We start from the raw sequence: 13,502 nt of genomic DNA, 5'->3' as shown, positions 1-13,502 counted from the left end.
TACTGATTCCTGTGGAAGTCTAAAGTTCCCATCATGTTACACAGAATTTGTTCCTATAATAGTTATGGAGCTAGTAATAGTTTCCAGAATATTTTTACCTTTTCTCCTCACTAATGATCCAAGAAATCTAGGACTCAATTTGTCAGAGGGAATATGCAATATCACACACAGTTCATTTCTTCAGCCAAAGTGAATAGTCCCTTCCCATATCTTCCAATCATAGTGTAGACCTCAGAGGCCATCTAAGGACTGACACTCATTTTCCAGTGAGAGAATGTAGGCACAGCGAAGTTCAGTGATAAGCCTCACAACTAATAAATAGCAAAGATAGGATTCAAACCCAGATTCTCATTCTGTATAAATTTTCACCATGTTATTCTAGAAATATCCTATAGAAAATCTGCTCAGCACACTGGAGGCTTTGTTCTTTTCTCTACTAACTTTTTATGATCCCATTCCAACACATGGACTGTCCTTCTGTTATCATCCATTCTCATTACATGACTGACTTATCTTCTTTTTCAGGCCTGGAGATCATTTCTTGGTTGGCAGGGGAGAGGGGAGAAGGAAAAAGATGGATTTAGGTAGAAAGATGAACAAGTATTGGACTTAGGCACACACATACACATATACACACAAATTTAAGATGAAGGTCATGGTAACCCAAACAGATGCTCTGTGACTGCCAGTGGCCCCAAACCCTTTTCCTCGTCTTTTCTGCTGTAATAGAGAGAATATTTAGGTCATGCAGGATATAAAGCAGTATTTAAACAAGCATTTGTTACCTCACCTTCCATGTCCCTCTACCCCCAACAATGAACTGTACCATACTTCCTTAATGGTGCTTGGGAAGTGTGTTTACTTAATCTATGTAGAAAGATAAACATTGACTAGATCATCACTTTATAATGACTCAGAGGCAAAAAAAATTCACTTTTCCAAAAAGTAGTTTTTCATAGGTTTCTGATATCAAATTTACATACATATGTGCATATGTTTATTATATATTGTAATTATGTAACATATATTATGATTATATGATACATTATATAATTACAATTATATAACCTGGACTAATTCCTATAAACCAAGCTTAATAAGGGGGAGGAGAGTAAGAAATCATTTTTGCCTAAATAATTTGGATTAAGCATATTCTCCTAAGGAATCAGCACTATTCATTAATTCCATTCAAAGCCCAGCTCCAGCTTTTCCCTTTTTGTGAAGGTTTTTCTGATCACCTCTACTCATAGTACCTTCTTTTTCTGAACTCCAATGATGCTCTATTGTATGAGGCCTATGCCATGCATTTGGTGCTGAACATATGATGTTTTGCATTATCTTTTTTGAAACCCTTATCTTCTCTCTTGGAGTCGATACTAAATATTGGTTCCAAGAAAGATGAACAGTAAGAGCTAAGCAATGGAGGTTAAAGGACTTGCCCAGGGTCACATGGCTAATAAGTATCTGAAGCCAGATTTGAACCCAGCATCTCCCATCTCCAGGGTTGGAGCTCTTTCCACTGAGATACCTCACTGCCTATGCGTCATTGCCTTTTAATTTTCCATCTTTCCAACTATTTCGCAACCTCTTTGGGAGTATGAACCATGACTAGTGGGAACTCCTAGTATCTACTTAAACTCATAGGATTTAAGATTTAGAGCAGGAAGGAATCTCATAGGTTGCCTACCCTTACTCCCTCATTTTCATAGGTGAAGAAATTAAGGCTCAAAGAGACACATAGATTTATAAACCTAAAGCTAAGATGGTTCATAGAATCTATTTAGTCCATGTCCCTTGATTTTACGGATAAAGAAATTATAGCCAATAAGGTTAAGTGATTTCCTGAAGGTTATACAGGTAATAATCCTCAGGAATGATATTTGTACCCAGATCATCTGACTCCACTACCAAAGCTCCTTCCATCATTCTGTACTGCCTTCCAAAGTGTCCAGGCATGAGAGACACATAAGGAGTATCAAGACACATCTCCTACCTCAAAGACTGAGATGCCTGAGCTGATTGTGTTAGTTAGATTCCTTTGTTGGTCATATTGCCCTAGTTAATCAGTGTAGTTGCTTATCTTTGTCTAGTAACCAGCCCAACTAACAAATACCAGCAGTATTTAACTATATATAGTAGAGCCATGGGCTAGTCACTTGAAAAGGTTCTATGGAGGAAGTGGGATTTAGGGTAGGTCTTAAAGGTTGAGTAGCAGAGGGGTGAAGGAAGGCTAATTAAGGGGATAGAAACAACATGAACAAAGACATTAAGAAGAGAATGAACTTCTTTAATACAGTGCTCAGAAAGGTAGCTAGGACAGACTGGATCATGATAGTATAGGAAACCGTGTTAAACAGGTAGGATAGTTTTCATTCTTTTTTTTTCTTTTTCTTTTTTAATTTTTTCCACGGTTACATGATTCTTGTCTCTCTCCCCTCTTACCTCCCCCCTCCCAGAGTTGACAAGCAATTTCACTGGGTTATACATATATTATTACCCAAAACCTATTTCTATATTATTCATTTTTATAATATAGTAATCCTTTAAAACCAAAACCCCAAATCATATACCCATATAAACAAGTGATAAATTACATGTTTTCCTCTGGATTTCTACTCCCACAATTCTTTCTCTAGAGGTGGATACCATTCTTTCTCATCAGTCCTTCAGAGTTGTCCTGGATCATTGCATTGCTTTTAGTAGCAAAGTCAATTACATTTGATTGTCCCACAATGTTTCAGTTACTGCATGTTCTCCTGGTCGTTTATTTCACCCCAAATTAGTTCATGTAGGTCTTCCCAGTTCTTATAGAAATCAAGCAGTTTATTGTTCTTTATTGCACAACAGTATTCCATCACCATCATATACCACAATTTCCCCAATCAATTCAACCATTCCCCAATCCAGGGACATCCCCTCATTTTTCAATTTTTTGCCTACACAAAAAAGCACAGTTATGAATATTTTTGTGCAAACAGAACCTTTTCCACTTTTTTATCTTTTTGGCATACAAACCCAGTAGTGGTATTGCTGGATCAAAAGACATGCATTCTTTTAAAGCCCATTGGGCAGAATAGTATTCAATTAGGCAAAAAAAATTATTAGAATTTAGGGCAAGCGCTCTTAACCTGAGGTTAGTGGTTAGATCTCAAGAAGTTTGTGGATTTCTATGGGAAAAAAGTTTATGTCTTTATTTTCTGTAGCTTCTGACTGAAACAACATTTCTTTCAGTTATAAATGTAAGCAATAGACAATATTGAGGGATGAGGTATGAAGGCTTCATCATTCTGCTAATGACAAAACAGGTCAAGAATCCCTGTTCTAGAAGCCAGTCAGAAGGCTTTGACCTAGAGAGGTAATGTAGTAGTAGAAAAAAGAATTGCACTTAAAGTCACAAAACCTAGAAATAAGTTCCTTTGATCACTCCTATGCTGCATAGTTTTCATCCCCATTTTGTGTTCTGTCTTCCCCCACTGGAATATAATAAGCTCCTTGAGGGCAGGGATCTTCCTTCTTTTTGCTGGTGTCTGTACCCCTAACATTTACTACAATGCCTGGCAAATAGTAAACAATTAAGAAATTCTTATTTCCTTTGTTCCTTGTGAACCAAGAAAAAACTATACAGACTATTGTTACCTTTATTGATGTAGTAAATAAGCAATAGAGCGACATTGTAGGAAACCTTAAAAAGGTCGTGTTTTATAACCAGAAATCAGTGGAGGACAAAGCAATTATTCAGTGAATTTCGACTAATTCACAGTTAAGCCAAGCTAATTAAGAGGAGGGGAGCAGGGACTCACTTTTGCCTAAATAATTTGGATTGAGCATATTCTCCTAAGGAATCAGCACCATTCATCAGTTCAATTCAAAGCCCAGCTCCAATTTTCCCCCTTTTTTTTGTGAAGGTTTTTCTGGCCATTCAACTCATAGTGCCTTCTTCTTTCTCTGAACTCCAATGAGGCTCTATTGTATAATGCCTCTGCCACTCATGTGGTACTTAACATATGGCATTTTGCATTATCTTTTTTAAAAAACACTTACCTTCTACCTTAGAGTCCATACTAAATATCAGTTCCAAGAAAGAAGAGCAGGAAGAGCTAGGAACTATAGGTTAAGTGACTTGACCAGAGTCACACAGCTAGAAAGTGTCTGAGGCCAGATTTGAACCTAGGCATCCCCATCTCCAGGGTTTCAGCTCTTTCCACTAAACTACCTTGCTGCTCCTGCATTATCTTTTTTTTTTTAATTTTAAACCCTTAACTTCTGTGTATTGACTTATAGGTGGAAGAGTGGTAAGGGTAGGCAATGGGGGTCAAGTGACTTGCCCAGGGTCACACAGCTGGGAAGTGTCTGAGGCCGGATTTGAACCTAGGACCTCCCGTCTCTAGGCCTGACTCTAAATCCACTGAGCTACCCAGCTGCCCCCTCTGCATTATCTTTTTATTTTATTTCTATTCATGACATATTCATTTTATTTTATTATCTTTTTCTTTATTATAACGTATTTATTTACCTTTTTATTTACTTTATTTTTATTATTAATATTTTGCAACCTCTTTGTGAGCAGGAAACATGATTATCCTTCCTCTCTCCCCATAGCCTCTAGCCCAGTCTTTAATACATGAGAGAAGTTCATAGGAGATAGTCACAGAGCTACTCCTAGGGATGCAGAGACAAAAACAAAACAATCTTCCCTCAAGGAGCTTATATTTTATCCAGAAAGGCAACATGTACATAAGTAATGAGTAAAAATATTGTCAAACGAAAGGCAAATTAATTTTTTCGGGATGTGATAATGGCCTCTGCTCTCCAGGGTTGTTGCAAGGATTAGACATTAAAACACTATATACTTCTACTATTGCAGCTACTGCAGCTACTGCTGCTGCTGCTGCTGCTGCTGCTGCTGCTATTGCTACTACTACTACTACTACTACTATTGCTACTGCTGCTGCTGCTACTACTACTACTTCTGGTATTATTATTACTTCTTGAAAAGACAGATTCAGAGCAGCTGACTAGTCACCACAATACTGGCACCAAGATTTAAACCCAAGTCTTTTGGCTCTGAATTCAGTATTTTTTCCCCACAGTGTACAGGTTGTTTAAACCAAAATGCCCCCTTGTAAAAAATTCTAAATGATACTCTTCAAATTAAAGATGGCCACCTTAAAAACACAACCAAAGAATAGAAATAGCCCTTCCATGGCACCTCCTACAACATTAATCAGATACTTAAACAATGTTTTGAAGAGTTTCTCTATTTCTGAGATATTTCAGGACTTAGCCTCGTGCCCATTTTATTCCAGACAACAGAGATCTGATGTGCGTGTCCTGCCCTGTAAGTCAAAAACTAGCAAAGATTTCTCTTTTGAGTAGAACGGGGTTTGAGGGAGAAGGAGATACAAGCTCAGGTACACTCAAGGAAAAAAACAGTCAGGTTAAATTGAGGAGTCAGAATGTGAATCGATGGAGGAAGCTAGCATATAAATGGGAGCTGGAAGGGACTATTGGGAATTCACATGGTCAATAATAGGAAGGGAGCAAGAAGAGTCTTGGAGGCCGGTAGACAAAGTAAGACAGAGCTGACCTGTCAATCTAGCACCCCAGGGCCACAGTCCAAGGTTCCTATGGGAAGGTAAGCAGGGGATATGTTGAGGAGTTGGCTGAGGAGTGTTGAAGATACATAGATATATTGGAATGTATTTATCCAGAAACTGATTCTGCAAAGAGCTCAGGGCTCACACAGGGTGTCCACACCCCAGGAATTTGAAATGAAGCCAATTTCTCTATTTTGTGAGTTTATTTTGCTAAAGCATGGCGAATAATAGTCCTCAGGGGTATAAATGGCATTGGAGAGTTTTAATCTTAGATTTTCATTTCCTGTAAAATAACTTTCCACTTATTACATTCATAGAAAACACAATAGGTTTCAGGACATATGCATATTTTATCACAGATGATCCTAAGCATGCTACCCAAATGTATCTGAGACTGGAAAGTTAAGAGTAATAAGTACAGTCTGGTAAGCAGAAGAATGCCTGACATCATTTTGTTAGAATGAGGAATCTGTGGCTCTGCAGTGGAAGGCAAGGGTAGTCCTTTAATCAGAGGCCATAATAATACTATGAAGAAACTCACTTCCACAAAGATTGCATGGTGGCTGGGAAAATGGCAAGGTTGATAGATTTTGTTTAATTCTGAGCTTATTGAGCTAACGAAAAAACAAGTCACAATAGGGGTCTTTTTCAAGGTGCTGTGTATTGATACAGCCATCCACTCTCTAATAGTGCTGATGTGTCTTTATCTAAACTCTTAGTACAACACAAAAACACCCCAACTCTGTTTAAGCACTGCCAAATCCTTCTTCTCCAAATACCTATTTCAGAAGGGCCACACACCTTGGTTGTAGTTGAAAGATCACTGAATTCTCGCTGATAATGCAGATTTTTTCTTTGTGTAGTATGAAGAAATTACCCAAACCAAAAGGGGCCACCATTCAGAAGAGGTCCCTCACTCTCTTCTCTTTCAGATATCCACTAATGTTATGCTCTAAGCACAGTGTGACGTCTTTAGTTTTGTCATTTACTGATATTCATACTCTTCTTTTAGATATAAAGCAACCACTGATCAGATGGCCTCAACTTCATCTCCAATTCCTTTTGCATTTTATCCATATGAATTTTTCACATTTAGGGCAGGGGCTATGCCATTTTGACATTTTTTTACATTGTCGTATATACTTGTCTCAGGAGCTAGAAGATAAAATGAGGGTTGGTGTGTTTTAATTGGCTTCATTGTTAATAGCATCCTTCTAAAATTTGAATTTTAATACTATGTGTTTGAGGTATACAAAGATGGAGAGAAAGTCATCTGCTACCTGTTTGAAAAGACCTTGCACTCTCAGAACTTTCTCAGAATAGCCAAAGGCACTAGTCACAGTTATGTATGAGAAAAGTATACATAGGAGACTGTCTGCTTTGTTCTACAGGACAACATAATTAAATAAATGTATATCATCCGCATATCATATATACGTCATTGTTAAGTCATTTTCAATTGTGTCTGACTCTTTGTGACCTCATTTAGGATTTTCTTTGGCAAAGATACTAGAGTAGTCTGCCATTTCCTTTTCTAGTTCATGTTACAAGTAAGGAAACTGGGGCAAACAGGGTTAAGTGACTTGCCCACAGTCACACAGCTATTAAAATGTCTGAGGCTAGATTTGAACTCAGGAAGATAATGAGTCTTCCTGACTCCAAACTCAGCACTATCTACTGCATTACCTAGATGCCCAGTAATAATTTACCTTTTTGTTTAAAGTTCTCAAGAAGAGGCTTGATAACCACTCTGGAAGGACTATTATAGTGGGGATTCATTTTCTAGGATGATTTTACTAAGTGGCCACTGAGATCATTTTCCACTCTAAAATGTTGTGATTCTATGCATGGGATCATAGGATTGTAGATATGGAAAGTCGTTGAACTCTCTGTTTTACAAATGGTAGACAGAGGCTTAATAATAAACGGCAGAACCCAGATCTGGATTCAGGCTTCTGTCTTCAAATCTAGCACTTTTCCTACTGAACTAGCATGTTTAAAGGGAGCAAAATATAGTGGAAACTTTGCTTTGACTTCTGGACCTTCCACTAACCAGCTTTTTTGACTATGGATAAGAACTATTTTTTTATCTGTCAAATAGAATAATCTCATCACAACAGTATATTGCTAAGAGGATGACCAAATTCAAAATGTGGCCTTACTCTAGTTACCTGGTGTTGAGTAGAGGCAAAAGCCAATGAAGAGTTTTTTAAATGGTTTAACTAGAATATTCAAATTTAATTCAGTAAATATTTATTAAGCAGCTTAGAATAATGTATAGAAAATTAGCCTTGTAGCCAAGATTACCTAAAGTTCCACCTCTAATGCATAATAGCTGTGTTCCTCTGGTCAAGTTACTTGAATTATTAAAGAATCCAAAGAACTGTCTAAGGTTTCATGGGTGCCAACCTACATAGGGAGAGTGAGATTCCTTACTAGGGAGTCCCTATATTGGTCAAATCACATAACCAGCCCCTTTCCTATTCTAAATATTTATTAGATAGTAATTACTAGAAACAGCTAGGTAGCTCAAAGTATAAAATGCCAGATCTGAAGTCAGAAAGACCTAAGTTCAAATATGACCTTTAAAGTAAGTTTCTCTGATAAACCTCATTTCTCAAATATATAGGGAACTGAATCAAATTTATAAAAAAATAACAGTCATTCCCCTTTATATAAATAGTCAATTATTCAGTTTTCAGAAGAAGAAATCGAGGCTATCAATAGTCACGAGGAAAAATGCTCTTAATCACTATTGATTAGAAAAAAGTCAAATTAAAAAAAAAATCTTTGAGGTACCATCTCATACCTATCAGAAACTACAAATGCTGGAGGGGATAAGGGAAAATAGGAATACCAATGAACTTTTAGTGGAGTAGTGAACTAGTCCAACCATTCCAGATAACAATCTTGAACTATGCCCAAAATGCTTTTAAAAATATATCGTACATGTCCTTTCATCTAACAATACCATGATTGGTCTATATCCCATAAAGGCCAAAGGAAAAAAGGAGAAGGAAAGGGGCCTGTGTGTAAAAAATATTTATAGCAGCTCTTTTTTGTGTGATGGCAAAGAATTGGAAATTGAATAGGTGTTCATCAATTGGGGAATGGCTGAACAAGTTGTGTCATATGATTGTGAGTACTATTGTTCTATAAGAAATGATGAGCACGTAGTTTTAGAAAAAACATGGTAAAACCTCTATGCTCTTATGCAAAGTGAAATGAGAAGAATCAGGAGATCATTGTGCATAGTAACAGCAAAGTTGTAATAATGATCAACTGTGAAAGACTTGGCTACTCTGATAAAAATAGTGATGCATGACAATTCTAAAGGTGTCATGATGAAAAAAAAAATGCTATCTACCTCTAACAAGAGAACTGATGTATCCTGAGGGCAAACTGGAGTATAATTTTCTTGCTCGCTTTATGTTTGTTTTTTTTGGAATATGGCTGATATGGAATGATATGTTTTATGATTCCAGATGTATAATTGATATCATACTCTGTGCTGTCAGTAGGTGGGATATAAGAGAGGGGAGGGAAGCAGAGAGAAAATCTGGAACTCAATATTTTAAAAGAATATAAAAAATAAACACTCAATATTTTTAAAGGCAGTGGGGCTCATAGAGCCATAGATTTCAAGATGGAAGAGACTGTTGAGATTTAGAATAAAGATAAGAGTTGGACCCATGATTTTACTGGTATAGAGAACACCCTACATAACTTTCCTAGACACTCTAATTAGAGATGGATATAAAAGAAAGGATCGTTGGGAAAATCCAAGTATAAATTAGTGAGAAGTTTAAAAGAGTACCTGCAGTTGAGTTCAAGGAGATAGAGGAATTTTCTCAAAATAGAATGAGCATTCCATAGATAAATGAAATATAAAAAAACAAGACCCTAGTAAATGACTAGATATTATAGAATATACCCAAATTAGCTAGGAGGAGTGGAAGAGAGAGGGATTGAGATGACAACACAGAAAGAGATCATGCCGGGAAGGGATGCTATGCTTTAGGCTATAGATTAGGTAACACGAATGAGTAAAACAAGAAGTTCAGAATTAAGCAAAAAATAAAGAGGAATTTTAATGACTAGAGGGATCATAGGACCATTCTTAAAATTCCAGCTAGAATCTTGATTTAATGGATGTAATTTACAATGCTTAAGATCAAATTATTTAGAACAGAATTTGACCTTAGGGATCACCCAGTACAACCTGGCTGTATAGATGAAGAAATTGAGGTCAGAGGAGAGCCAATTGCAAGATCTTTGGGAGAACCAAGCAATCAAGGTAGTCGTTTATTCATTTCATTCATCAAACACTTATCGAAGCCTTACTAACAAGATATATTTGATAAAGAGGATACAAACATCCAAAGTGACATAGGCCTTGACCCGAAAGAGTTTATAGTCTTTTTGAGGGGAGGCATTGCAGATACCAATCAGTCAGAACACATTTCTAAAGCATCTGCTTCATACTAGATGCTGTACCAAGTGCTGAAGATACAAATAAAGACAAAAGACAGTTACTCAGTTATTCCTCTCAAGTCACTCACAGTCTACCATGTAACACAGTGGATAGAATTTAGGGAGTGATAAGAATTAAAGTTCAGCAGCAATAGCAGCAAAAACAACAATAATAATAGCTAATATAAATATGTCACTAAGCAGTCAAATATCTCTCATTTGATCATTGATAAGGTGAGATTATTTCATTTTGAGGGATAAGGAGGGTTTTATGGAAAAGCTGATAACATTGTGCCATTTAAACAGTAAGTAGGGGGCAGCTAGGTAGCAGTGGATAGAGAGCTAGGGTTAGAATTGGGCAAGTCGCTTAACCTCAGTTGCTTAGCTCTTGCAGTTCTTCTATCCTAGAGCAGAAGATAAGAGTTGTTTTTTTTTTAAAGGCAATAAGTAATGACTAAAGGTTATTGAGGTGGGTGATGATATCAAGCAAGCAGGTAAACATTTATTAAGTGCCTATGATACATCAGGAAGTATTAGGAGTTAGGAATCTATAGACAAAAATGAACCAATCCCTTTCTTTAGGGAACTTTTTTTTCTGTTGGAATATTTAGACCTTTCCATTAGGAATCATATTTTCACATGTATGCTTTAGATGGAATAGCTAGATGAGAGATGGGAGGAAAAGAGACCATGTAAGAGAACTTTATAACTATTTACAAAAGAGATGATGTAGAACTGAACTGGGTTGCATAGAAGGGGACTAATAACACGAGATGCTAAAATTCTGGACATTTTTTACTAAATGACTGATGACTACAAGTCACCATCGTGATGGGAAAGTCTGACTGTGCTATACAACACCAAAATGTAATATTGGTATTTATTTTTAAGTTTTGTTTTTTATTGGTGACAGAAAGGGGGGAAAACATTTTAAGAGGCCAAAATAATAGCTATTTTAAATCCATGCAAGAATTCTTCTAATAGCTTCATGGTGAGTCATGCTGTGGCCCCAAACAAGTTGACAGTACTTCCTTTTGAAGGTAAGCAATTTGGAGAATGAATATGTGCTGCCTTTTGAGTAGGGGAATGGGTGCCAAGGTCAGATCTTTAAGGAAATAATCTTATTAGTCCCTCCTATTAAGGCAGGCTCTGCGGTGTGTAGACTTTGAACCTCCCTGATAAAAAGTAGGACTTGTCAAACAGCTCACAGCTCCGAGTGAAAAGGTTGAACTTTGTTGGTTTAGATCATCCAATCCAAATGCAAACATGTTTCTAAGCTTCTGTTTGCATACTCCAGGAGAAAAAAAAAGGCTTGCCCATTTTTCCCTGGCTCTGACACTAATGGTATTCCAACAGGATGGCAGCTCCCTCAGTAAATACTAAATCATTACATTAAAAGAAGGCCTTCTTTTAAAAAAAAATTAATTTTAAAAAGGCAAAACTTTCCAGTAGAACTTGAAATCTCTTTTAATTTTCATTGTTTTGCTCATCTCTTTCCCCTCCTCCTCCCCCTCTGACCCCACCTCTCCTTTTTTCTTACTGGCTCCCAGGTCTTCATTCTCTCTGCTGGTACTTCTCTTTGTTGACCCTGTATTGAAGTTGTAAGGCTGAAATTTTGACAGCTTTGTCATTTCCATAGCTGCGAGGGTGGATGTCAGGCTTGCAGGATTATTGCACTCCAGGAATACTTCACTACATAATCAAGAAGAAGGTCAAGAGAGGTGGAGAGAGAAAAAACTCTAATTAAATCAGGAAGGGCTGACTTCTGCCCTCAAACACACGGGCAACTTCAGGGAGAGTCGCATTGTGCCTGAGAGCAACAATTGGCCCCGAGTCAGTAGCTGCTATTGCAGCAAGGGACAGCAAAACAAATTGCTTTTAAAGTCGGTGTCTTCTTGTGGAACTGTCCACCTCCTTCGCCTTTCTCCTACTATTAAAGCCCTTCTCAAATCAAATTAAGAATGGCATTGTGGCAAATAGTGTGATTAGAGTAATGGAAACAAGAGGCCAGAATTTTATACCTGTTTTCGCTCCTGATGTGAGTGGTGGCACTTCCAGAATCAGTCTCCACTCAGCAGTGGTGATACTAGCAGTAATAAGCCAGTCATAGCTACAAGCATCACAGCACAGGATGCTGCCTCACATGGATGTGGGTTGGGCTTTCACATCTCTTCCCCACCAAGCAGGCAGAATCTCATCTTTTAGGGACCATAATGCCAAAATTCCAGAGACTATTAGGCTACTCTTACTGTGTCTCTTTTAGCCTTGACATAAAGCAGATTACCCTACAGTTCACTCACCAGCATTAATGCCCTGCTGACCTCTGGGAGTATCCCTTTAAAAATGGTGACTTTAAAGCTCTTTAAGATTAAAAAAAAATCATTTACTCATAGAATTCTAGAGCTAGATCTAGAAGTCATCTAGTCCAGTTCTTAATATTTTACAGAAGAGAAGACTAAGGCCTTCCCCAAAACAAAGTGGTTTGACCAATTTCATTCAACCAGTTACTGACAGAGGGCAGATAGGTGGCACAGTGGATGGAGCTCAGAGCCTGGAGTCAGGAAGACCCAAGTTGAAATGGGTCTTAGACACTTACCATCTCTGTGACCCTGGACAAGCCACTTAACTCTGCTTCAGTTTTCTGATCTAGAAAATGATCTGGAAAGAGAAATGGCAAACCACTTCAATATCTTTTCTAAGAAAACCCCAAAATGGAGACATGAATGGTTGGAGACAATTGAAAAAAAATACTGAATGACCACAAAGTTATTGATGGAATCAAGAACAGAACTCGGGTCTGATTTCATTTCCAGGATTTTTGCTTCTTTAGCATTCTTTTTAATGTATCTGGAAAGATTAAAAATTTGTGTTGGTAGTTACTGGTGAGTGCTGCTTACCAAAAAAGTTGACTTCTCATTCTGGTTTCCTAATTGGGAGGAAGGTATATTATGGTGGAGTCCTCCTTCTCAGAACAAGAGCCCAAGTGCTGTTGTATTTGGGAAAATAAGCACTTGGTAGGCATTTGGCTGAAGCAGGCATTCGATCTGGCTGCATGCTCCACTAGACTGGTGTCTCAGGACATTAGAGTTTTCAGTATTTTTAGGTCAAGGAGAATCTGGTGATTCTTCTTGTGCAGTACCTCCCTGTGACAGGCTAGTGACATGACAGAGGGAAACAGGCAAATAAAAAAGGAGGAATAATGTAAAGTGACAGCTAGTGAGGGTGATATGTACCAAAAAAAGACCCAACAGCAATTTCCAGGATGGTGCTCAGACTGGAAAAGAATTGCTGACGTCCTCGCTGAAATCTGTTCCACTGGGAGCTACTGTACTGGGTAAGGCAGGCTGCAGCTGAAGGGGGATGGAGGAGGGGCAAGGAGGGTGGTGAGGTCATACATCCTCCAGCAAGACATTTGCAGTTATTTCTTAAAGC

At 37.8% G+C, this 13,502-nt stretch overlaps 1 protein-coding gene across 6 annotated transcripts in view; it reads left to right on the top strand.

Moving 5' to 3' along the window:
* The window catches only part of TENM2 (teneurin transmembrane protein 2), a 1,052,113-nt gene that overhangs the window by 582,029 nt on the left and 456,582 nt on the right, over positions 1-13,502 (top strand). The window contains exon 7 of one of the 6 annotated variants that reach the window (XM_044661703.1): positions 11,183-11,197. The exons of the other annotated variants lie outside the window; for them this stretch is intronic. Coding sequence (XP_044517638.1) covers positions 11,183-11,197 — 15 coding nt within the window. The remainder of the gene's footprint in view (positions 1-11,182; positions 11,198-13,502) is intronic. 6 annotated transcript variants of the gene reach the window in all.

The sequence above is a fragment of the Gracilinanus agilis genome, chromosome 2, assembly GCF_016433145.1.
Source record: "Gracilinanus agilis isolate LMUSP501 chromosome 2, AgileGrace, whole genome shotgun sequence".
Classification (NCBI taxonomy): Eukaryota; Metazoa; Chordata; class Mammalia; order Didelphimorphia; family Didelphidae; genus Gracilinanus; species Gracilinanus agilis.
This window is presented reverse-complemented; position numbering and strand designations above follow the sequence as displayed.